The 23,908-nt window shown below is 57.4% G+C and overlaps 3 protein-coding genes across 3 annotated transcripts in view; 1 reads left to right on the plus strand and 2 right to left on the minus strand.

The window, feature by feature from the left end:
* Positions 1 to 774: 774 nt before the first annotated feature.
* Fes (FES proto-oncogene, tyrosine kinase) lies at positions 775 to 9,641 on the minus strand. Its single transcript, XM_055623567.1, has 19 exons — positions 9,587 to 9,641; positions 8,892 to 9,113; positions 8,597 to 8,770; positions 6,896 to 6,992; positions 6,551 to 6,734; positions 5,947 to 6,084; positions 5,745 to 5,864; positions 5,488 to 5,610; positions 5,208 to 5,394; positions 5,002 to 5,085; positions 4,286 to 4,495; positions 3,869 to 3,991; positions 3,524 to 3,577; positions 2,896 to 3,014; positions 2,506 to 2,600; positions 2,296 to 2,419; positions 1,633 to 1,790; positions 1,402 to 1,524; positions 775 to 1,137 (listed from the first exon to the last, which is right to left on the minus strand). The coding sequence occupies exons 2-19, from the start codon at positions 9,102 to 9,104 to the stop codon at positions 995 to 997; spliced, it is 2,469 nt and encodes an 822-aa protein (XP_055479542.1). The 5' UTR covers positions 9,105 to 9,113; positions 9,587 to 9,641; the 3' UTR covers positions 775 to 994.
* Positions 9,642 to 11,051: 1,410 nt separating this feature from the next.
* On the minus strand, positions 11,052 to 23,489 carry Furin (furin, paired basic amino acid cleaving enzyme). Its single transcript, XM_055623116.1, has 16 exons — positions 23,254 to 23,489; positions 19,989 to 20,325; positions 19,515 to 19,613; positions 19,314 to 19,409; positions 18,523 to 18,651; positions 18,340 to 18,416; positions 17,651 to 17,739; positions 17,017 to 17,189; positions 15,268 to 15,480; positions 14,735 to 14,835; positions 14,530 to 14,633; positions 14,331 to 14,448; positions 14,058 to 14,237; positions 13,581 to 13,705; positions 13,373 to 13,483; positions 11,052 to 13,149 (listed from the first exon to the last, which is right to left on the minus strand). Exons 2-16 carry the CDS (start codon positions 20,163 to 20,165, stop codon positions 12,560 to 12,562), a joined length of 2,382 nt encoding a protein of 793 aa, XP_055479091.1. The 5' UTR covers positions 20,166 to 20,325; positions 23,254 to 23,489; the 3' UTR covers positions 11,052 to 12,559.
* LOC129688420 (uncharacterized) overlaps positions 22,214 to 23,908 on the plus strand; it is a 12,447-nt gene continuing 10,752 nt past the window's right edge. Inside the window, exons 1-2 of the mRNA XM_055623243.1 lie at positions 22,214 to 22,247; positions 23,471 to 23,834. Of these exons, the coding sequence (XP_055479218.1) occupies positions 22,214 to 22,247; positions 23,471 to 23,834 (398 nt within the window). The remainder of the gene's footprint in view (positions 22,248 to 23,470; positions 23,835 to 23,908) is intronic.

Raw genomic sequence — 23,908 nt, forward strand, 5'->3', positions numbered from 1 at the left:
CACCTGGGCAGCTCTGCGCTGTGATCCGGGTCCAGGGAACAGCGCCATCATCTGGACAGAGCTTGCATATCGCCCTGCGTTTCCTTCCTGGCTCCCGTCTCACATGAAACCAAATCCTGTCAGCTCTACCCCGCTTGGTGCTCTTGGTCCTACTCCTTCTTACAGCCACCATAAAGACCTATCTGTAACAGAAGTTTCGATTTCTTTGTATGTTATGTAAAAAGGCTTTCGTTTTAATCCCAAGTGTGGGAGTTTAGCTGGGCTATAGTTTGTCCACACCTGTTAATTGTCACATGCAAGGCGTGATCTTTGCCATGTCGTAACAGCCTTCCACGTGCCCCACGGAGAGGTGCATGGTCAAGAATAAATATGAGGCCGAGAAAGAGACGGGGGTGTGGGGAGGGGGGTTGTTCGATGCAGAGCAGTTTGGAGAGACCAGAGACAGTGAGGCGGTTTGGAGCAGACAGAGAGAAATGCTTCAGGTCATAGGGGCATGGAGGAAACTGTTGGCTGCGTCTAGGGTTGACAGAGACTGGGACAGAGCCCTAAAAGAACCCCTCGACCCTCACTAGCCGGGAGAAGTAAAGGGGTCTGGGCCCCCTCTCCCCACTAACCTTTTCTCTCTCCTACATAGGGTTGGTGGGTTGGTGGAAGGGAGGTAGAGCCCTAAACACCCCAAAATAAAGTAGAGTTAAGAGCGCCACTGATGGCTTTCCACTACACCTATCTTCTGAGAACTGGCCCCTGGCCTCCAGAGGAGCGCACATCTCAAGATTACCTGGTGGACACAACTGGTTTTTATTTTTCTGCCTAAGAGAGGAAGTTGGGCAGGGACACAGATGGAGGGCCTCCCTGGGGCTGCGCCCTGACAGCAGCCCCATCGCTGGTGTTTGGAACCCGGGCTTTGGAGCTGTCCCGCTGCAAGTGAGAGCTGCTGAGGAGGTACGCTCTTTCATGGACAGGCCACTCGCTTCCGCAAGGGGCCCTCCGGGCCTCACCGATGCCGCTTGCGGATGCTCTGGAGCTCCTGGTAGATGACGCTGAAGCTAGGCCTCTGGCTAGGCTCATAGGCCCAGCACTGTTCCATGAGCCTGAAGACCGCGTCAGGGCACAGCTCTGGGCAAGGCAGGCGATGCCCTGTAATGACAAATGCAACACACCAAAACGAGAAGGGGTCAGATTCCGTCAAATCCACCGCCCGAAGCAACCACTCTTGCCCACCAAGAACCCCTCGACAGAGGGGCAGAGGCCTAGGTCCTAATCTCTACCCCACCAGGCATAAACAGGCCTGCTGCCTGTGGCAGCTACAGACTTCTCAATCTGCCCCACTAAGAGGTTTTGAGGAGGAGGCATTTGGCCGGAGCTTGGCTCTCAGGCGCCACCACGAATCCGTGGCCTTACCTTTTTCCACAAACTCCCGTGTCTGCTGGTTGGTGAGGTTAGGGTAGGGGGAGGCGCCCAGGCTGAAGGTCTCCCACAGCAAAATGCCGAAGCTCCACACGTCACTCTCCGAGGAGTAGCGGCCTGCAGGGGAGGCGAGGCAGCATGGGGAGGCCGACCACATCCAGGGGCCAGAGTCCACCCATGCCCAGCCATCAGCCCTGCAGCCCAGGGTGGGTGAGAATCGGGTACCATAGTTAAGGGCTTCGGGGGCAGTCCACTTAACGGGGACCTGTCTAAGGCCCCCTGAGGCCGCATAAATGCCATCAGCTTCCTCTCGGGACATCCCAAAGTCACTGATCTTAAGGACATTCTTCTCCGTCACCAGGCAGTTCCGAGCAGCCAGATCCCTGTGTGGAGCAGGCCGGAAGTCGGTCTCCTTCAGCTAGAGTTGCTTGCCCAGCTGGGCCGAGCACACTAGACAGTGAACAGTAGCCGTTCCTTGGGGCTGAGGAGGTGGCTCGGTTAGTAAAGAGCCTGATGCACAACCATGAGGACTCAAGATCGGCTCCCTAGCTCTCGCAGAAAAAGCTGGCAATGCTCGTCTGTTACCCTGACACTGGGGCATCAAAGACAGGCAGATAGATCCTCACTGGCCAGCCAGCTTCACCGAATCCATGAGCTGCGCGTTTAGCAAGAGACTCTATCTCCAAAATGAAAGTGTTAAGAGATGAAGACACCTAGCACTGACCTCTGACCTCCACACGTATAGACAGACACCTGTGTGCTTTTGCACCTGCACACACAGAGACACAGTTTAACTCTCACACACAAAGTGCCAGAGACCAGTTCGGCCAGGGGAGCTGGGCCGGTGGCCGCCATGACGGGGTCTGCCGGGGCCTGCGGCGGACTCACCGGTGGATACAGCATTTGCTCTCCAAGTACTCCATGCCGGCAGCAGCGTCGCCTACCATCTGCAACAGGGTCTTCACCCGCAGGCGGGCTCCCTCCGTCCGCAGGAAGGTGAGAAAGTCGCCCCCTGGAGGTGAGGGCGGCCTTGAGCCTAGCGGGAACCGCCTGGCCGGCTGGGCCCTCACCCTGAAGACCAGCCCCTCCTCGGCTCACCTTGAACCAGCTCCATGACAATGTAGATCGGCTGCTTCTGTGTGCAGACCCCAATGAGGCGGACGATGTTGGGGTGGTTGTACTGTTTCAGGATCCTGTGGAGCATAGCTCAGGCTACTTGTGTTCTGTGCTCTTAGCCTTCGGCACCTGCCCCATGCCCCACCTCTCAAGAGGAGCCTCAGAGAAGACAGACAGCCACAGAGGAGAGGAGGGTGGCCTTAAATGACAGCAGCCTTGGACATGTGACTGCGGGGGTCCTGGTTAGTACCTCTTTGCATTATGGGTGCCACGTGGGTACGAGAGGACTCGGGGATTAAAGGCCAGGCTGTGCCCAGAGGAAGCTCTCCTTACAAAGGAACCTTTGCTTGCACGACTTATTTCATCACCCACCTCGCTTCTTGCAGAAACTTGGCCTTGAGGTCAGGTGGGAGCGTCTCTCGACAAGACTTCACAGCCACCGGGGTGTTGTCTGCTCGAAGGCGACCACTAAACACCTCTCCGAAGTTCCCCTGAAACGGTCCTGGGCTCCAATCACAGCTTCCGGGCATGGCTGCCCTTTCTCATGTCAAGGGGACCACCCGTCTCATCCCCGTTCATGCTGACCTTCCGCCCTGGCTCTCTACGAAGTTCCCCCCAGTAGGGATACAAAAACTCTCAGTGCCCCCTTCCCTGAGAAGTGGCCTGGGCAATCCAGAAATCACTCTTCTTTGGGTTGGAAAAGCATCCTGGCTGGAAACTGACGGATACTCGACACTAACATCGGTACTTGGTAAGAACCCCTTGAGCAGGACAGGGGCTGGGGGTGGGGTACTGGCTTCTGGGGCCTAGGAACCAGTATTCACCATCTTCTGAGAAAGGGATCAGGGGGTACAAGCTGGAACCACACTGAGTCAGGGAGCCCCTCCAGGACTCCAGCAGTGAAACCCGGGGTGGGACTCGGGGAGGGGCCTGGAAGAAGCTGGTGAGGAGGGGACAGGTAGACCCCAGAGGGCTGGAGAACCCCAGGGGCTCCACCTACCCTTCCAATCTGCTCGCCCAGCACCAGGTCCTCATGCTTGAGCACCCACTTGTCCTGAGGAGAGAAACTGGGGAATCAAAAGCCAGCAGACAGAAGGGGCGCTGGGCCAGCAGACAGAAGGGCTCTCCTGCTGACGCTGCCTCTGCCTTAGAACCTCAGTGTGCCTCAGAGGCTGACGTATATGGTGGGAAGGCATCCCAAACTGAGGAGGAGGAGGAGGAGGCCAGCCTCCTTGTGCTCTCTTCCCTCCCTGAGGGGAATGGCTGGCCAAGGGGCTGGCTAGCCAAGGGCTGGCTGGCCTGTGATTCTCAAGCTCCGCCCAGGCCGGGCTGGCCACACACTCACCTTGGGCACAGCTCTGTACAGGACAACGCCACTCTTCTTTGTCAGGGGCTGCTGAGAGGCCATCAGGTGGGTGATGAGCAAAGGGATGCTGGGAAAGCCATCCCCTTCCAGCCGGTACAGGTTCTGTGAGGCAGGGGTTGGAGCATAGGGAGAGACTTGAGGTCAGCAGTCTCCTTGGATGGGGGGCCCTGGGAGAGGGGACAAGGACTCATCGGTGAGGGGTGCAGGCGCTGCCTTTCTCTGACGAGGAAAGAGTTGGGGACACAGAGATTCTCTGCGGCTCCCTCCAGCTGAGATAGAGAGGCACCACCTTGGCTCCTCCCTATCCTCTTAAGGTCGTCAAGCTCTAGCTCATTTCCCTGGAGAAGGGGAAGGACAGACAGGGTCCAGAAGGCTCGGGGTCCCGGCCGCACTCACATCTGAGGACTGGATGATGAAGTGTCGGGGCTGGCCATCCCACAGCACGGACAGCACGTACTCCTGCTTGCCCTGGCTCTCCCGAACCAGGAAGTCCCCAGAGTGGGTCAACAGCTCAGCGACCTCCGCCCGTGGGATGGCCCCATGGTACCACAGCTGCTCGTGGAGGGGTTTCTGCTCCTCGGGAACGAGCTGAAGGGGTGGCGGGATCTGGGGGGGCACACACACGAGTCACTGGGCTGGCTGGGAGGGGGACAACTCTAGGCTAGTGTGGGGCTGTCTCCTACGCTCCCACACCCTCCGTGTGACGATGGAGAGGCCTGCTTCAAGCTCGCTCTGAGCACGACTGGCACGGGAAACTGAGGCTAGCAGATCCCAGCCAAGGTGGTACTCTCCTCCTCTGGACCATGGGCCTCCCTGTCACTCCCAGGGCAGGCATGGCAATGGAGCAGGCCAAGCTGTGCTGTCCCTGCAGCATGCAGGCATGGGGAGGGGAAAGCATGGGGGTTGGCAAGGCTCGGAGGCGTCTGCAGCCTGGAACCCCAAGAGAGGAAAGGATGCCCCCCTCCGGCTACCCCCACCCCCATGAAAGCAGGCTGGGTAGGCAGGTCCTTCTGTCTAGGGTGTGGAGGTCTGGGGAGCATGTCTGGGCCTCCTGGCCTGGCCTAATGGGCAGGATGGGCAGAGGTAGTAGGCCCAGCCTTGGGACTACTCACAGAGAACTTGGGCCTGAAGATTCCAGAGAAGTGGCTTTTAAGGATCTCCAGGGTGGGTGTCCTTCCCCCCTCTCGCTCCTGCTCCTGAGGCCAGGGACAGACGTCAGCAGGTGGCCAGGCTTAGGGAGGGGGAGGGCAAAAATGAGGAGCACAGCCCCCGCAAGCAGGCCGGCAAGGGAGGGCACAACGGTGGCGGGGCCCCTCACCGCGGAGGAGGTGGAATGGCGGTCATCCTGAAGGAGTGCCACGGCCGGGGGCTCGCCAGCGCCTAGCTGCTCCACCTTGCTCTGCAGCAGCTCCTGCTGGGCCTGAAGCTTGTCCTGGCCGCACAGGGCTACCTGCAGCCCTTGCATGGCCTCTTGTAACACCTGCCTCTTGGCCAGAAGCTGCACCCTGCAGGCGGGACCAGGGCAAGGGGAGGGCAGAGAGGGGCTCAGTGTGAGGTTAGCCCGCCCCGGCGGCGGGGGGAGGGAGGAGGCTGCTCACCGCTCCCGGGGGTGGGTGTTCTGCTCCTCGTTCCTGAGCTCATGCTGCAGCTGACTGACCATCTCCTGCCGGCTCAGCACCTCCTTGGTGGCCACGGCCAGCTCATCTGTCACAGAGGTCAGCCTGCAGCCGAGGGCAAGGGTAGTGAAAGCCGTGCCCCCACCACAGGCATCCCGCCAGAGCCGACCCAACCCGGCCACCTAGCCAAGGGTTCCCCGCCCGCGTCCACCCGGGCGGTCCGCCAAACCGCCACACACGTGTGCTGCACGCTCTCCAAGGTCAGCTCGTTCAGCTGCAGCTCCCCGGGCTCCAGCTGTTCACCCTCCTCGAGAAGGGACTCATCAAACGTGACACAAGGTGGGACATCAGGGGCGGACCTGTGGGTGGACAGGGTCCTTCGGTGAGCAGGCCAGGAGCGCTGGAGCCCAGGTGCTTCAGGAGGAGGAGGGCCCCGCTCACCCGTACTGCCTCAGGAAGCCCAGGTACTCGAACTCGGGCTGGATGCGGGCGGCAGCGGCAGCCAGCTCCCGGTGGATGGACGCCACGTCTTCCTGCACCAGGCTGCTGATCTCCAGGTATTCCTGAAGGATATCCTTCCTGCATCGCCCACCCCACAGGGCCGCCGGGTCAGAGGGCCTCAGCCCAGGGACAGAGGCCAGCGAGGCCTAGGACGGTTTCGGCAGCAACTCTAGGCTGGATGACCCCCTCTGCCCTGCTGCCTCGGCTCATATGCCCGTGAATGACCTTAGGCGAGTGACCTGTAAGGCCACCCTGGCCTTATGCCTCCTGACAGGCCCGTAGGTATCCTGGCAGTGGTGACAAGGAGCCACTGAGACCCTGTGCCGTGTCTAGTACACAGGAAGTACTCGGGAACTAGGTCCCCGATAAATGTAAAAGTCACCAACGTGCTGCTGACCCCACCCCCATCCCCAGTCTGTGTCTCCCAGGCTTAGCACCACCGCGCACGTGAACACACACACACACACACACACACACACCTCACCGCCCAGTTCCAGCTTTATGTTTTAGTATTGGTTAGCATGCAATGGGCCTGCGGGCTTACAGGATGCCTGCCATTTCCTCGTGCAAGTCCTGGAGTGACTGCAGCAGGCCGGGCAGCATGAACTGGTGGTGGTGGTGGTGGTGCAGCTGGGCCGCTCTCACACCCAGCACGTAGCGGTTGTGGTGGGCGAAGAGCTTCCACAGGCTCCTCACGTACTTGTCTTTGGCCTTGTCTCGGTCCTTGTCTGGTAGGGGGGAGGGAAGAGGTGTGTGCGCGTGCACTCAGGGTGAACTTGCTATACCGAAGGCCCAAGCTCAGGTAGGTACCCCAGGACCCGCACCCCCTGAGCGCCAGGGAGGTCTTCTGGACTGGGTTTTCTCCCTGCCAGGAAGGAAAGCCCCAAACCTTTGCTGGCTTCCTGGTACTTGCGCCTGGCCTGGGCGCTGTCTCGTACCAGGGTCCGATACTGGCTCTTTAGCTTTTCAATGTCCTGGCTGTGGGTCTGGAAGGCAAGGGAGGCCAGCGTGAGGAGGCAGATCCCGGGCCCCAGGGGAGTCCTGCCTGAGCTAAACCTCGGAAGGGTTCTGTGAGCCAGGTTGTCAGCGTAGCCAAACTCCTCCTTCTGGAAGAGTCTGGAGACTTGTGGGGAAGCTGGCTGCTAAGGCCAGGGTCAGGGGAGCTGAGTTATAGAGACGCTGCTGAGGAAGGCAGGAGGGCACCTGGGCAGGCCCCAGCTATCCCTCCTGCTGGCAGGAAGAGTCGGCCTCAGATGGGAGTGCTCACGTGACTCTACAGCCAGAGGTGCCTTAGGCTTGCTGTCGTCACACTGAAATTCTTCTCTTTGTCCCGATTTTTCCTTTGGAGGTGGTGTCCCAGTCTAGTCCAGGTTTACCCAGGACCCACTCTGTAGGCCAGCCTGACCTTGAACTTGTCACAGTCCTGTCTGTGGAGTGCTGGCATTACAAGCAGGAGCCACTGCTCTCAACTCCATGTTGAATTATTGTTTTAGAGACTTAACTCATTGCTCTGTGTGTGTCCTGCTCCTGTTGCCCGAGAGCAAGGATTACGGGCCTCCACACCCGGCTTTTGAAGCTCTCTGACTTCCAGCATGTTTGTTTGCATAGGGCCCTGCACAGTGATAGAAACACTAGGTGATAGAAACACTAGGTGGTGGCCAAAGGCTGGAGTTCTTGGCTGGTCCTCTTGCTTGAGGGTTTGGACAAAGTACGCAAGCTTCACTTTGCTTCTTTGAATCTCAGGTTCCATCTATAAGTGACTAAATTTGTAGACTTTGCCAGTTTTTTTTTTTTTTGGGGGGGGGGGGCATTGTTTCCCTGTGTAGCTCTGGCTGCCCTGGAACTCACTGTGTAGTCCAGGCTGGCCCCCAACCTGGAGATCTGCCTGCTTCTGCCTCCCAAATGCTGGGATTAAAAGCGTCACCATTGCCTGGAGATTTGGCCAGTTTTAAAGGGACATCTGGTCAATATTTCAGGCATGAGGGTCATAAAACCTCTGCAGAAATTACTCCATGCTGTCACTGAAACATACAATCCTAAACAAATGAGCGCGGCTGTGTTACCACAGAGGACAGACTCTTGAATTAGAAAGGAGCAGGGAAAGCACAGAAAGACGGACCACAAGGGGGCGCTGTGGGTCCACGGTAAGACCCGGCTCCGTGGCGCTGAGGGGTGTGGTACCGGGAGACCGAACGGGAGACAGGAGCCCAGAGACAAAGCAGCAACGCACAACCCAGCCTGGAGCTGAAGAGTGGCTGGAATTCAGACCCAGGCAGCGCTCTGCCTCTGGGGCCCCGGGAGGAGCCACTCTATGCCAAAGGCAGGCTTGGCCACCCCAAGCCCCTCACCCCAGAGGGGCACTGCTCTGAGCTCCTCTGAGGCAACGGCTCCCCTCCACCCGCCTGGACTCGGCGCTCTGCTCAGGCACAGAGAATACACAGAGAATGTAGCAAGTTAGCCTGAGTTGGGGGAGGAAAGGAGGAAGCTGCAGCGGAGTCACAAGGGCCAGCCCGGAGCCAGGCCTGTGGTCAGCGATTTCCGCTTCCCTGCGCCTTGTTGTGACAGAGCCCCCCTCTCGGTGCACACCTACCTTGGTGAGCTCCTGCTGCAGCTGCTGCCACTGCTCATTGTAGGTCTTTCTCAGGTGCTGCCGCTCCCGGATCAGCACGCTCAGCTTCCTCAAGGGTCCTGAGTTCAGATCTTCCGCGTGCTGCTGCAGCACCCGGCTCAGGTTCTCCGTCTGGCTGGTTATCTCCGCCCAGGACTGTGGCACATTGTGGGATGTGGGAAGCCGGAAGAACAGGGCACGGGCTTGCCACCCCTCCATCCCCACCTCTAGGGCGGTGGTCGGCGAGGGTGAGGGCCTGAATCCCTCAGGAGCTCACCTGGCTGACAGGGCTGTCGGGCCCACTGCTCCAGCTCTGGCCGCCGCTGTCCTGGAGCGACATGTGGTGAAGCAGCCCTGCATATTCCCGGTCACTCTTGACCCTCTGGGCCATCCACTTCCTCATACCCTCCAATAAGCGGAGTTCAGCTTCCTGCATCTGCTGTACCGCCCCGTGGCCCTGGCGGCTGCACAGCTCTGAAGAGAAACCCATGATGGTGTCCTGGGGACAGAAACCGGGTCATTCGGACAAAGCAGCGGCTGAGAGGGAAGGGCAGGACAAAGGGGCTAAGGTCAAGGAGGGCTACAGGAAGCACATGGGTGGGGCCCTGCCCAGCAGAAACACCGGTAGGCACAGACAGCAGCCTGGGCTGCGGACTGTTTTTCGAGTGCCAGGCCAGGACTCAGAACCAGTTGTCCCTTTCAGGACCCAGACTGGAGAGCCCTTCTAGGGTCCTTCACCCACACCATTCCTGTGCCAGGGCCCTCAACAGTGCTAAGTTTGCTGGATTGCAGCCTCAGAGAGCCACTGAAGAAATCCTGCCAGTGGGCGTTACTGGGCTTCCCAAGCTCCTCGCTCCCCCCATATCAGGTTTCAGGCTCCCAGAACACTCGCCTGGCCCCTTCTGGTGCCCACCCCCTGCCACCCCCCGCCCATGCCCCACATAGTCCCCTGGACCTCCGAAGTGGAGTTACCTTCTGTGCTGCTCCAGGGGCAGATGGCAGCGGACAACTCAGGCCCAGTTCCTGATTCCCTCTTCCTCCTCCGTGGTTTCAGTTGCCCCAGGCCACGGGGGCGGATCCACTATGGGGAAGGGAGCGCAGAGTCCTCCCCCACCCCATCCTGCTCCCCACTCCTCGAGCCCTGCACCACAGCCTACGGCAGCAGTTCAGCCACGGAAACGGAAGGGAGGAGGAGGCCCGCGAAGAATGGTCATATGCCTAGAGTGGCCTGTGCACCGCTCCCCAGGGTCCTGCGGACTCAGGGAAGGAACTCACAACGCAGCAGCGGTGCGGTGAGGTGAGGTCCCAGGCAAAGTGTTGGGGCCGGGGGCAATCAGGGTACGCAGACCACGGGGACATATGTGAATCCTGGAAGCCTGCTAGGGTGCCGGGAGAGGAAGGAAGCCTAGTCCTGTTCGTCCTCTGGATTCCCCAAGGAGAGCCCAGGCGCCAGGCGCCAGCCTCCATTTGCATATAAAATTTTCAAGTAAAACTCCTAAGCAGACACCCGCTTCCCTGGCACAGGTTCCATTAGCACCACTTTCTCTCTCTGTCCCAGGCAGGGCTTTCAGTCTCAGTGGAAGCCTGGGCCAGCACAGGGTAAAACTGCTGTGTGCATTTCTCTAAGGTGGACTCAGGCTCCCCCAAACACATAGTCCTAGTTTTCTATTTGTCTTTTTTCTTTCTTTTTTTGAGAAAGGGTCTCTGTATGCAGTCCTGTCTGCCATGGAGCTTGCTTTGTCGACCAGGCTGGCCTTGAACTAAGAGATCCTGGCTCTGCTTCCCAAGTGCCGAGAGTAAAAGTGAGCATGCCCGTCTGTGATGAACACCATAAGCAAAAGCAACTTGGGGAGGAAAGGGTTTATCTGATTTATGGATTAGAGTCCACTATTAAGGGAAGTCAGCGCAGGGGCTTAAACAGGAGCCATGGGAGAGCACTGCTTACTGGCTTGCTCAGCTTGCTTTCATGTCACCCCAGGACCCTTGCCCTGGTGTGGGCCTTTCCACACCAGCCATTATCAACAAAGTGCTCTGCAGACTTGCACACAGGCCAATCTGATGGAGGCAATATTTCACCTGAAGCTCCTCTTCCCAGGTGATACTAGCTTGTGTCAGATGACAAAACAAAACAAGAAACCTCAAGCAGCACACAAGCCCCCTCAGTTGTTTCAGGCTCCCCTAGTCCTCAGCTCTGGGTCGCTTCCCTTAGCCCACCCTCTAGGCTCATGTCCAGCTGCTGAGCTCTTGCCCAGGAAGGTGGTATAGCTGCTCAGCACAGGAGGCCCTGGCCTCCTTGGGCACATTTCCTCGTTCTGACTTAAGCCTCTCTGTAGGCAGTCAAGACACCACTAAGCCAAACGGGGCCCCAGGTCTAACCCCTACCCCAGCTGAACAGAGTAAAGGGTCCTGACAAGAGCAAGCACACAGGAGACCAGGCTTCGTTTGCATAGTCTGCACGTTTAATCACTTTAAAACCTCTAACATTATCTCGTGTCCATTAAATAGAACCAACAATGCCAGGCCCATTTAAATTACAAGGAAAAAAAAATCACTGTGCACCAACCCAGCATCTTACAAAACCAGCCTGGATGGCCTCGAGGGGTGGGCAGGAGAGCAAGGGGCACCCCTGGGCAGGCAGGCAGGGTACCAGGAAGGGCTAGGGAAAAGAAAAAAAAAAGGGGGGGTTCTCAGGTGGGAGGGGACTGATTGTCCTAATGGGAGGGGTGCAAAAGGCACATCAGAAGAGGGGGTTTGGGGGACATCATAGGCCAATGCTTTCTCTACCAGGGCACAGTGTTAGAAAGGGCTTGGTGCCGCCACTTGCCCACCCCTGGCACTTGGAGAGCCAGCGACCCATAAGCCCTTGGCACAACCCCATTTGAAACAGATGATGTCAGCCTACCCCTCCCACCATGACCCCCTTTCCTAGAGCCCACCTGGCCAGCCTGCCTCTTCAGGCCTTGGGGCTTATTCCCTATGCCTCAGCAATATGCTGCAGGCCCCTATGACTGGGGGCTGGGCAGCCACGGGAAGGGCAGGGTGGACATGGGTGTGAGGAGGTGAATGGTCCAGCTGCAACCCCCATTAAAAATACAAAAAAAAAAAAAAAAAGCATCTAAAGTGAATAATCACAAAGTGAAAATATATCCTCAAACAGCTCCTGAGATCCCCACAGGGGAAAGCAGCATTGGGTGGGGGGGAGGAGCCGGCTGGGCTACCGTCCCTCCCCACCTCACCCAGGGGCTCCGGGACTGAGGGTGCTAACAGCCCAGGCAGCCCCGGGCTCAGAAAACAGGGCCCTGGTGGAGGGGGTGCCACAGAGAGGAGAGTCAGGGCACCAGCGTAAGGCCCCCAGAGCTGCAGCCTGGCCTGTGCCGACCTAGCCCGGCCTGGCTACAAGCCGAGGAGGCCTGGAGTGCAGAGGCAGGCTGACAGCATGGAAGTGTGGGCACCCCGGAAAGTGCCTGCTTTGCTTTGGTCCCTTCCTATGACTACAGCTTCTGCAGAGGCTCATCCGTGAGCCAGAGAGGGTCAGGGGATGCAAAAGCCCTTGGAGAGGTGGCTGCTTTCTTCAAGTACCTCCTAGCCAGCCTCCCTGTTGCCTGGATGGGTACCATTATTGCTTTCTGAGGGGCAGGAAAGGGGCAGGGTTGCAGCCTGGTCAGGGACCCAGAGAAAGGCTGCCCCTCTTCGCTCGGCAGGAACTCTGGCTGGGTGCAGAAGCCGCCCTCACGCCTTTCTCCACACGGACGGGTAGCAGGGGGTGAGCTCCTGGGGTCCCACCTCGGGCAAACAGGTAGGCCCAAGGGTGGGGTAGGAAGCAGTCTCTGCCCCTCTCACCTCCCAGCTAGGGTCCAAAACCCAGTCACAAGATAAAAAAATACTTTGGTGAATTAAAAAGTGCCCGAGGAAGGGATCAATCTGACGGGGTGGGCAGTGGGCTCGTCAAAGGGCGCTCTGGTCTTTGATAAAGGCGGTCCTCTCGCCCCGGCCCTCATCCTCTTCGGAGTCAGATGGGCACTCCTCCTGCCAGGCTTCATGGGGCAGCCCCTGGTAGGAGACGAGTCCTCGGTCCATGGTGTAGACTTTCAGTCTCCGGAAGCTAAAGCCCGAGCGCCGCTGCAGGAACAGGAAGACGGTGCCGAAGACCAGCACGAAGCCGACGCAGCTGAGGACCGCCACTAACTCGGGGAGGTGGGAGAGCAGCAGCCCAGCCTGCAACCGGGGCTCCACGTCCACCTCCGGAGGCAGCGCAGGAGGCGGCTGAGGCCGAGACTCGCGGCTGCTCTGGCTCTGCCTGGAGCAGGTTTGCTCCACAGGGTCCAGGGAGGCATGGCTGGGGCAGCTGAGGCAGTCTGTGGGGGCTGGGCCCTGGCATGTGGCACATGAGGCGTGACAGGGGATGCAGATGCTGGCACGCATGATCTCCACATCATTCTCAGTGCTGTAGTGTGTATCGAGGACTTGGGGTGTGAAGCCTGGTGGGCAGTGCTGGACACAGCTTTTCTGGTGCAGTGAGAAGCCTTCTTCGCACACTGTCGGCAGGAGAGGAGGGAGAGCATCAGTCAAGTGGACTGTGGCCTCTAAGCCACTGAGCTCTCCACCCAAGGTCCATGGTGGCTCCACAGACCTACAGGCCAAAGCAGTCCCCAGGAGCCCCCTTTCTTTAGCTGTCTCTATTTTCCCTGTCCCCTCTGACTCCACTGTTCCAATCCCATTCCCGACACTGTTCCCGTCCTTGATCACACCCCTACTGACCCACGCAGGCCTGGCTGGATGTGAGGGTCTTGCAGCCACTACTTTCAGGAGGTGTAGAGGGCCCCTCAGAGGCTGTGCCATACAGTACCAGAGTGAACTTGGTCAGCGTCCCTATTCCAGAATTGGTAAGAGAAAAGGTTAAGGGCATAAGCACCCTTGGTGCCCACCAGCTCTCTTCCCATCCCCCACTCTCCAGTGCCTCCAGTACCATAGTTGTTGGCCTCGCTGGTGTTTTCAATCTCTAGGACCCATTCACCAGAGGGGTCCTCATCCCAGGAATGAGTTGTCATGAAAGCCCAGTCATTAAACCCATCAGCAGAGTAGTCGTGTGGTCTGGAGGAAGAGAGTTCCATATAGCCATCTGAGGCTTTAGAGGGACCTAGGTCAGGGGACACCTAGCCTGTGACATATGGGACATATGCCATTCTTCCCAGGTGGCAACCTGCTAGACTAGAAATGCCTCTCAGGAAGGCTGTTTTCCAGATGTTCTTCAACAGGACACTCTTTCACAACGGGGCACACACAGGGGGCGTGACAAATGGGTCTAAGCCAAGGATTCCTGTGATGAGGTAGTCCCAAAGGACACAGCTGTCCCTCCCCAAGTGTTCCCGAGGGTTGCTAGAGTCTGGGGATAAACGAGGGAATCGACTAGGAAATGCAAGAGAGCAGGCAATATGGTGAGCACCTGGCAGCCAACAGGGTGGAGCGGGTGCCCATGGGGCTGATGAGGTGGATAGCCAGGTCACCACGGCGATTGTAAGACAGGGTGAGCCGTGCCTGAGCATGTTCCAGACGGGTGATGTGGTTGGGCTCGCCAAGGCACGCCGTCACAGACTTGCGCACCTCTAGCCGTTTGCCAATGTCCCTGTACAGAAAGCACCATGGGGTTAGGCAGGCCTGTAGCGACCAGAGGCGCTCAAGCCCCATTTGTTCCTCCCACTCAGGGTCCAATCCTTACTTAGGCTCCACCAGGATTTCAATGATGCACTTCCGCTGGGGGGCCACTGTTGTCCAGTTCTGGGCCAGGGCCACCATGGCACCGGCATCCAACAGCCCGTAGCCATACGAGTGGCTCACTGCGGAGGCAGAGAAGGGTCAGCAGGGAGGTGGGAGCCCCATCCCGGCTCCCAGCCGAAGCGCGGGTCAGCCTGCCTCACCTTTGCGGCCCACGCCGTTGGTGGCCCAGTCATTGGCGTTGAGGTGGGCTGGCTTGGAAGTCTGGACCACCAGGTGCTGCATGTCCCGCCAGGTGAGGTTCTTACTGCAAAGGAGGGGCGTCTGGGGGTCAGACCTTATCACCGCTGGAGAAAGAGCTGCTTGCAGACCGCACTGCTGGGGACAGGCTGTTGCTTGCCCACTTACTTGGCCTCCAGAGTGAGAGCAATGATGCCAGCTGCCAAAGGGGCAGAAGCTGAGGTGCCTGTGTGAGATTCTGTGCACTTCTGCCTCAAGTCAGTTGTCACCTGCCAGGGAACAATGGTGTTGAGAACTTGATGGATATGGGTGTTGGGAGGGGTAAAGGAGTCACCTGCCTGTCCTTCTGTCTGTAGGCCCTGGGCACGCCAGATGCTATGGTGAATCAGTTAAGACACTCGGGTTCCAGCTCTGACCTTGCTAACATGCAGAGCTGCTTCTAGGGCCAAGTTTCTCAAGGAATAAGGGGGGATCAATTAGAAGTTGAAGTACAAGACATGTTTTCAGGGAGCGTCTATTCTTCTCAGGGGTTCCGAGATGGTTCTGCAGCCCTCAAGAGTCTGATGGGAACCCCCGGCTACAGTGCACATTCCACCGGGCCCAAGACACTCCTATCTAGCCACACAGGGGTGAGAGCAGAGGAGGCCTGATGGAGCCCTGAACAGCAAGAAGCCCGCCTCCCGGCCCCAGCCCCGACTCACAATCTGCTTCTCGTTCTGGTTGCCACTGCTGTAGGTGGTGGCCAGCGTGGAGGAGCAGGCCTCGCTGTACCACGGCACGTTGCCGAACTGCGTGGCGCTGCTGATGGACAGCGTGTAGATGCTGTTGGTGTAGCCGTCACAGTTGCAGCTGTCATGCTCCCGGCCCCCGTTCCCCGAGGCCCAGACAAAGATGGAGCCCAGGCCGCCGCGACCCTGTGAACAGAGGGGGCAGAAGCTACTCAAGACGGGGAACGGGGAGGATGGAGGGCAAGGAGGTGCAGCAGGAAGATGCTACAGTGGACTGTGAAGATGGGAGCCTCCATCTCCAGGGATTCCCAAGTTCACTTCTTGGAGCCACCAAAAGATCCCTCATACATCATTATGTACGCATATTAGGTCTGTGCACAAAATCAGACCAGGCTCACACCGAAATGCCTGGAGTGGTAACGCACACAGAGGGAGTATCAGGTTCTTTTTATTTCTTTTTTTCCGTTTCTTAAATTCGTACTTAAAGGGTTATTGTACATGTTATGGTTGCGCGTGCCGCGGTATCCACGCGGCTGCCACACAACTGTGTGGAGTTGGCTTTCTCCTTCCACAGTGATACGTGTACTGTGGCTTGAACGCAGGTCCTCAGGCCTGCGAGCAGATGATTCACCTGTGGAGCCACCTCCTTGACCCTGTCACTCCGTTTATTATTTCTGGTAGTGCTGAAATCAAACCCCTGGCCTGGGATGTGCTGCTGTGGCAGAGGACCTGCCTAACATATGTGATGCCTGGATTCGATATAACACTGCTAACCTTTGCCCCAAGTTAGAAATAAATCCGGGCTAGAGCAGCAGCTCAGCAGGGAGGGGCACCTGCAGCTCTTGCAGAAGACCCGGGTTGGGTTCTCAGCACCCTACGGCGGCTCACAGCCACCCGGCAGCTCTGTCCCGAGGAATCCACAGGTACACATGTGGTACACATATCCGCACGCCGTTAAAGCGATACACACATAAACATAAAAGAAAACTAAGAAAAACCAGGACCCCGAAGGCACACTTTCAGTCCCCAACTCCCTAATGTCTTAGTAACAGTTAGTTTCTTAAATGTAATTTTATTGTTTAAATTTGTATTGTATTTGTACGAGTGTTCTGCTTGCATGTATGTATGTACTACGTGTGTGTGTGGTGCCCTCTGAGGACAGAAGAGGGCACCAGATTCTTGGACTGGAGTTACCGATGGTTGTGGGCCACCCTGTGGGTTCTGAGAACCACACCTAAGTCTTCTGCAAGAGCAGCCAGTGCTCTTAGCCACTGGGACATTTCTCTAGCCTCTATAAAATTTAATTTTACCACTTTTGTCAAGATTAAAATGAAACACAAGAGTCAGGCATGATGGTGCACACCTGTAACCCTGACAGTTAGGATGCTAAGGCAGTAGAATCATGAGTCCAAGGCTGGCCTGGGCTGCATGGTAAGTGCTGGACCAGTCTAAGCTATATAGGAAGACCTTGTCTCAAAAACAAAACAAGGTCTGGGCCATGGTGGTAAACAACTTTAATCCCAGCACCTGGCAGGCAGAGGCAGGCAGATCTGAGTTCAAGGCCAGCCTGGTCTACAGAGTGAGTTCCAGGACAGCCAGGGTCACATAGAAAAACCCTGTCTCAGAAAACTGGAGGAAAAAAAAAAACAAGGCAGAAAGAGAGCAACGGAAAAAAACAGAACTCAGCCTGAGGGCTGGGCTGGGCCAGGACCCCCACTTTACCTGGCTAACTCCCCGGAAGAAGGCCTCCTCCGCGAGCCGGGCCGGCCCGTCCACGGTCTTGCCGTCGTCCTCAGGGCCCCAGCTGGCACTGTAGATGTGGATGTGGTTGGGGTTCAAGCCCAGCGAACGCGCCTCCACTGCATCGGTCACCTCGCCATCCAACATTCGCACCCCTGGCCGCAGAGGGGGGTGGGAAAAGGGATGCTGCCTGGGTCCAGCCGCCAGGGGCACCCGTAGGCACAGGCCCAGCCTGAACCCCAGGGAGGAGCAAGAGAGAGGAGAGGCCAGTGCTGGGAAACCCAAAGCCCCTTATCTACTGTCTATCACTGCTGTTCAAGAACAGGACCCAAAGAGGAGGATTCCCCAAGCCACACTTTCCTCACTAAGCGGAGTCTTGGGCCTCACAGGAGGAGCGAAGGTCATGCTGTGATGTAGGGAGATTTCTGCTAGAAGGCCCCACCCCACCCTGCCATGCTACCAGCACTGGGATTCCAGCGTTTCCTTTTGCTAAGAACCTCCATAGACTAGCATGCTGCCAAAGGATCTGCCGTGGAAGGTGGTGAGTAGGCAGAAAAACTTCCGAGAGAGATCCCTCCCACCTTCAATGTGGACGCACGGCCAAGCTCATACCCACCTCCAATCCGGGCGTTGTAAGCTACACCCACACCACAGACACCATTGTTGGCCACCGCTGCCACTTCACCTGCGCACCGAGTACCGTGCCTGCCGGGAGCGAGGACACAGCAGTGAGGGGGTGAGAGCACAGCAGCGGCTGGAGGAAGGCGAAGGGCCAGAACCTTGAGCCACGGCTGTCATCCCACTGTGACACGGCACCTCTTCGTGGGGCCTGGAGCCCTCCCTGCTCTGACCAGAACCTCCCTTGGACCCCGGCATGGTGGCACACGCCTTTAATGGTGAAGATACCAGTGGCTCTCTGCGCGTGAGGCCAGCCTGGTCTACAGAGCAAATTCCAGGACAGGGCTACATATGGAAACCATATCTGGAAAAACCAAAGCCGGAACTCCCTTTGGGACCAGGACTATACACAGAGACTTCAGCTGGGTGGTTCCGATGCTGTTGTCTTGAGAGAAGGTCTCACTACGCAGCCTGGCTGGCAGGGAGCTCTCTAGGTAGACCAGGACTCAGACTCACAGAGACCTGCCAACCTCTCCCTCCCAAGTGCTGGGATCAAAGGGGAATGCCACCATGCCCAGAAAGGCGTCAGTTTTTAGGTGGGACCTGTGACATTCAGACTCACCCTTATGTTCTTGATGGGTAAGAGAGGGGAGGAGGCTCAGAGACCAGGAACATGGCATTTCTCACCTGTTGTCGTTCATCTGTGTATACCGAGGCTGTGGGTCAGGGTCCTGGTCATTGACATCAAAACTGGCTCCAGGATCCTGGTAAGAACATGGCATCATCAGGAGCTCCCAACCACGCTGCCGTCACAGGACAGTCCCTCGGGGCCCTCCCCAGGGATCACTACTGCCACTCCTCGCTCCTCACATAATTGCCTGCCAAGTCAGGATGGTTCTTCTCGATGCCGTCATCCAGGATGGAGACCACGATGCCATGCCCCGTGAAGCCCTGGGCCCAGGCTTCCTTCACATTCAGGTCTCGCTGAGTGACACCAGACTGCAGAGACAACCAGCCCATTACCAAAGATGCTTGGTTGTTATCTCAGAGAGCTCGGTCCACCTCAAAACCTCTGTCTCCACCCACTCCGGCTCTTAAAATACCACTCCTGGAGACTGGAGGGATGGCTGGGAGGTTAAGAGCACTGGCTGTTTTCCAAAGGACCCAGGTTCAATTCCCAGCACCTACATGGTAGCTCACAATGGTCTGTAACTCCAGTTCCAGGGGATCTGACACCCTCAACACACACATACAAGCAGGCCGAACAACAATGTATGTAAAATAAAAATGAATAAGTCATTTAAAAACGCCACTCCTGGGTTCTCCTGGAAATATACAGATTCTGGGGCAGCAGGAGGCACTACAACAGTGGTTCTCAACCTGTGGGTCGAGACCCCCTCGTCAACCCTCTATCTCTAAGAGTATTTACATTACAATTCTTAACAGTCACAAAATTACAGTAACGAAGTAGCAACAAAATAATTGTATGGGTGGGGTCACCACAACATGAGGAACTGTATTAAAGGGTTGCAGCATTAGCAAGGTTGAGAACCGCCGGGCTTGAGGCAGAAATAAAAGGAGGAAAGAATTAGAGAAGGAAGCCTCATCCACTCACAGGACCTCACAGTGGAGGGGAAGAGGACAGAGCCCAAGGAGCATACCAGGTACCACTGCTGGGGGAACTTGGGGTCCGTGGGCTCCTGATACACATCCCTCTTGGTCCTTCGCTTTGCTACCTGCTGCTCCAGCCACTTCACCTAAGCAGGAGAGAAAGATGATACAGGGTGTGTGGGGGGGTGCAGAGTGGGAGAAGGCTCAGAACAGAAGGGGGTGGCAGCCAGAAGGGCCAGGGCCACACTTACTTTAGGCTCCCTCTGTAGCCGGCTGTGCCGCAGGCGGTGAGGCGACAGGGACCGCTTTGTCACTGCTCTATGCCAGAAGTGGTAATAGTCACCAAAGATCTGCAATAAAGCAGTGATACTGAGATGGGCCTTCCATCTGCTGGTCCCCGGAGGAGGCAGAGCTGGGGGTGGACAGTGCTGCTGGGAGGCTCACCAAGGCGGCAGTTGGGGAGGGGGCATCTGTTCCCTGCTCAGGGCCCACGAGAACATGCAGGGGATAGAGAGGCACAGCGTCGTTGGGATTGCTGGTTTTTCTAAATGACTATGATGAAAGCTCACACACAGGACAATGCCCCTCAAAACCTGCCTCTTGCCCCCATGCCCTGCAAGACAAGCTCAACTATTTCTGCTGTGGTACAAGAGCCTCTGCCCTCACTCTCCCCACCACCAGGTAATGTCCTGAAGTTACACCAATAGGCCACGTAAGAAACCTACCTGGCCCAGGTTGTGAAACCCATGCTTCCGGGCCACGCTATCAGCCACAGCTGGGCCTCCCGAGATGTGCACAGCCCACGTGTTGGTGAAGACTTTTTGGCCACGAGCATCAGCTGCTAGCAGGACCAAGGCTCCTGCTGCTGCTACCACCCATAGCAACCAGGGCCTCAGCTCCATGGGGGGGCAGATCGCCGGGACCCCGGAGCTCCCGTCTCCCTGGCCTGGTCACAGGGCCTTGGCTGCCACGTGCCTGCTCACTGCCAGGGGCCCGGAGCTGACTGGCGGGGGCATGGGGCCGAGATGGGCAGGGCTGGTGGGAGCAGGATGAGGGCTGGCCCTGAGGAAACAAGAGGAAGAGAGGAAAAGAGTCAGCCCTTCTCAGTCACACACTGCTACTGACCTTCCTGTTCTGAAGGCTTAGTCAGGGCCTAGAGGGCGTTTCAGGGGAGATGAGCAGACCGAACACCTGAGGGGCGGGGAGGACGGCTCAGAAGGAACTGTCATTGCTGCCCAGGCCTGAGAACCCGGGTCTGGAGTCCCAGGACCCACATAAGAAGGTAGGCCTGGCAGCCTGTGCCTGTGACTCCAGCGCTGCAGGCAGGATGAGACAGAAGAATCCCTGGGGCTTGCTGGCTGGCTAACCTATCCAAGTCCACAAGCTCCAGGTTAGGTAAGAGACACTGTCTCAAAACCAAACAAACAACACCCCAAATCAGGACAGTGGTCAGGCCTGGAGAGACAGTAGTTAAGAGCACACACGCTGCTGCAGCAAAGGACCAGAGTTCCCGTCCCGGCACCTGTACTGGATGGTTCACAAATGCTTGTAACTCCAGCCCCGAGGGCTCCAAGACCAACCCCCCCACCCCAACAGACAGACACAAACATGCAAACACACCATGAACCTCCAAGTTGTCTCTGAAAGAAATCCAGCCCATACCCCTAAAGGTCAGCCAAACGGACACAAAGACTCCATCTCCCTTCACAAGCCTTTCTCCATCAAGAATACAATCAGGACTTGAGTCAGTTCAAATAAAAAACAAACAATAACCAAAGAAAGAAAGATACATTATAAAATGGAATGTACTCATGATTCCATTTTGTTTTCTTAAAACTGTACATGCATGTTTATACATAACCAAAACAAAATCTGGAAGGAGACACATTAAAATGTTAACAATGGCTCCTTGGAGATGGTGAGAGCTAGGAGTAGAAATTGTTACTTTCTCCATTGTGCTATTGTATACTCTCATAATACCTAGGTATACTTCATGAAAGAATAAAATGTTGGCTCTTTAAAAAATGAACAGGGTCTACCCAGCTCGTTAGGGTGCCCTGGTGCAGCAAAAAGGTTAGCTGTAGGGTTATTTGAAAAGACTCGGTCCCTGGGAGGAAAGAGTGGGTGACTTGGGGTGGAGGCTGCAGAAGCTTGCTCCGGGCAGGGAATCATTCCTGAGGCTTTGCCTCCCTTTAGGGCTGAGACGACAGCCATCTACAGAGGCAGGGCCCAGGCTCTTTCCTGGGCATCTTTGCTACTGCTATCCAGCCCTGCCTGGGTTGAGGAGCCACAACTACCCCCTGGCTTGTTCCAGGCCCACCATCTTGTGTAATCTGAGCTGGGCAGCCAGGGCAAACACTGGCTGCTGAGCCGGGAGCACCAAGGTGAGGCTGAATCAATAGTCCTGAGGGTTGTTTTCCCTCCTTCAGCAAACAGACAGCAAGACCTCTCTGCCTGGGGCCACATAACTGTCCCCAGAAGAGGCCCCTGACTAGCCACAAGCCAAGCTCCTGGGGAGGGTGGGAGCTAGGAGAGGTTCCAGTAGGCTGCTGGGGGTATCCTGTCTCAGTGCCAGGGCCCCATGTCCCTACCTTTCCCACGGCCCAGCCCTAGAAGTGACGATTCAGCCACACCATGAGATGAAGTTGCCTCAGCACACACTACCCTGGGAAGCTGGACAGATCTGGTAGCACTGGCAACAACTTGGCTCTCCAGAAGCTGCCCTGAGCTACAACAGGCCTCCCTAACTGCTGCTGTCTCAACCCACAGGCTGAGAAGACTCCACACACAATCCTGGAGTATTTTCAGTTTACACCAAAATAACCTGACAGCTGATGGCAGGAGACATCCATGAGGCAGACTACACATCCGGAGGGCAGAGTCCAAAGGGCTCCAAAGACATGCCTGGGAGGTACAGCTAAATGCCCCCCCCACCCCTGATACAGCCAGCATGTACGAACAATCAGGCGCCCCAGTGCTAAAGGGTAAAAGCTTAGAGGCAAAAACCACATGGATACGGGGCCTGTTTTCTTGTCACAGCTAAAACCTGCTCAAAGCTCTGAGACCTACCTGCAGCTTCCAAATTATGGCTGGGTTGGTCTGGATCTAGCTCAGGTTCCAGCAAACTGGCGATAGAGCCACAGCTGCTTGGCGTTAAAGGTGATTAACTAACTACTTAATACCTAGCAGCACTCCAAAAAGCAAGCAACTGAGCTTCAGGCAAAATTGAACAGGACAGCCCCCCCCCCCCCCCACACACACACCAAGTGTCCCTACCTATGGCAAGGGTAGGATATGGATTCAGACATCAGACAGACCTACCTTACCATCAGACATAGAAGGCGGACCCCCCCCCCCCAAACACACACACACACACAACCAAGAGCTGAGAACAATGAATGAACAGGCTTCTCCCCACCCCCATTCCAGACTCTGACTCACGCTCTGAGTCCCAGTTGTCTCAAAACCAGGAGGCTGGCTGTATTTCTAGCCTCTCTGGGTCAGTCTTGTCCAACACCAAGCTCTGGGCCTGCCTAAAGGCTGAGCTCTGCTGCTGTTCCTGGCTGTTTTCTTGGGCAAAGCCTTTTTTCCCCCCTCCCTAGAACCTGCCAACCCACCAGGCATCAAAACGCATGTAACTCCCCCCAACTACCACCCCAGGTGTGGCTGCTGTTTCCTGGGACCTGGAGGCCTGGCTGAGCCATTGGAGACTGCTGGGGAACCCAATCAGGTCCCTCTTTCCAGCAGCGACCCCAAGGCAGGTCCTGTTAAAGGCACCCAGAGGCTCCCAAGAAATTCTAACTCCTACTCCCTGCCCAACTACTGTTCCCTCCGTGATCTCACCCAAGTCATTTCCTCCTTCTGGGCCTCAGTTTCCTTCGTGGTTAAAAACTATTAAGGCAGCGGCTTTCAAACTTTTTTTTTTTTTTTTAAGCCATCGAATCCTCTTTTTAAAAACACAAATTTCAGACAGAAGCCCAAGGTACACACCTAATCTGCTCGACCACTCTGCTTTGCCGGGTCCACACCTGGCCAGCGGCCACAGGCCCTCCCTGGGCCACATCACCTGCGCTGCCTCTCGGTACTTCCCAAGTCGGAGGATCCCAGCGCTCCAGGGAGATGAAAGTCCGCTCCCCCCCACCCCCCTGGCGCAAGAACCAGGGGCGGTGGGAAAGTAGGCGCTGACCAGCCCAGCGTCTGCCGTCAGACCTGTCTGGCAAGCAGGCCGCCCCTCGGCCGAGCCACCCGACGGGGGCAGCAGGGGCCTCCGCCAGGCCTCGGCAGGAGGCAGCCAGAGCCTCCCCACGCCGGCCTGCGCGTGCCCGCGAATCCCGCCCCCGACTGCTCCGGCCGCACAGGTGTGCGGGCCGACCGCGGACCCCGCGCCCTCCCAGGAGCGCGCCCCCGGGGCCCAGGCCCCCGCCGCCGGGGCCACGGAGGACGGCGGGCGGGAGCACCCAGCGTCCGAGGACTGCCCTGGCCAGCCCGCCCTGCCGGCGTTTCCTGAGGTCAGAGGGCTCGCCCCGGCCCCAGCGGAAAAGTACCGGCGCGGGCCCAAGCCCCGCGCTCAGGTGGGCTGCGCGGATCGCGTCCTCCCGCCGCGGCGGCCGGGCATCCGCGGCCAGAGCCCGGCGGCCGGCGAGGC

The sequence above is a fragment of the Psammomys obesus genome, unplaced genomic scaffold (genome assembly GCF_907164565.1).
Source record: "Psammomys obesus unplaced genomic scaffold, mPsaObe1.curated_primary_1811, whole genome shotgun sequence".
Lineage (NCBI taxonomy): Eukaryota > Metazoa > Chordata > Mammalia > Rodentia > Muridae > Psammomys > Psammomys obesus.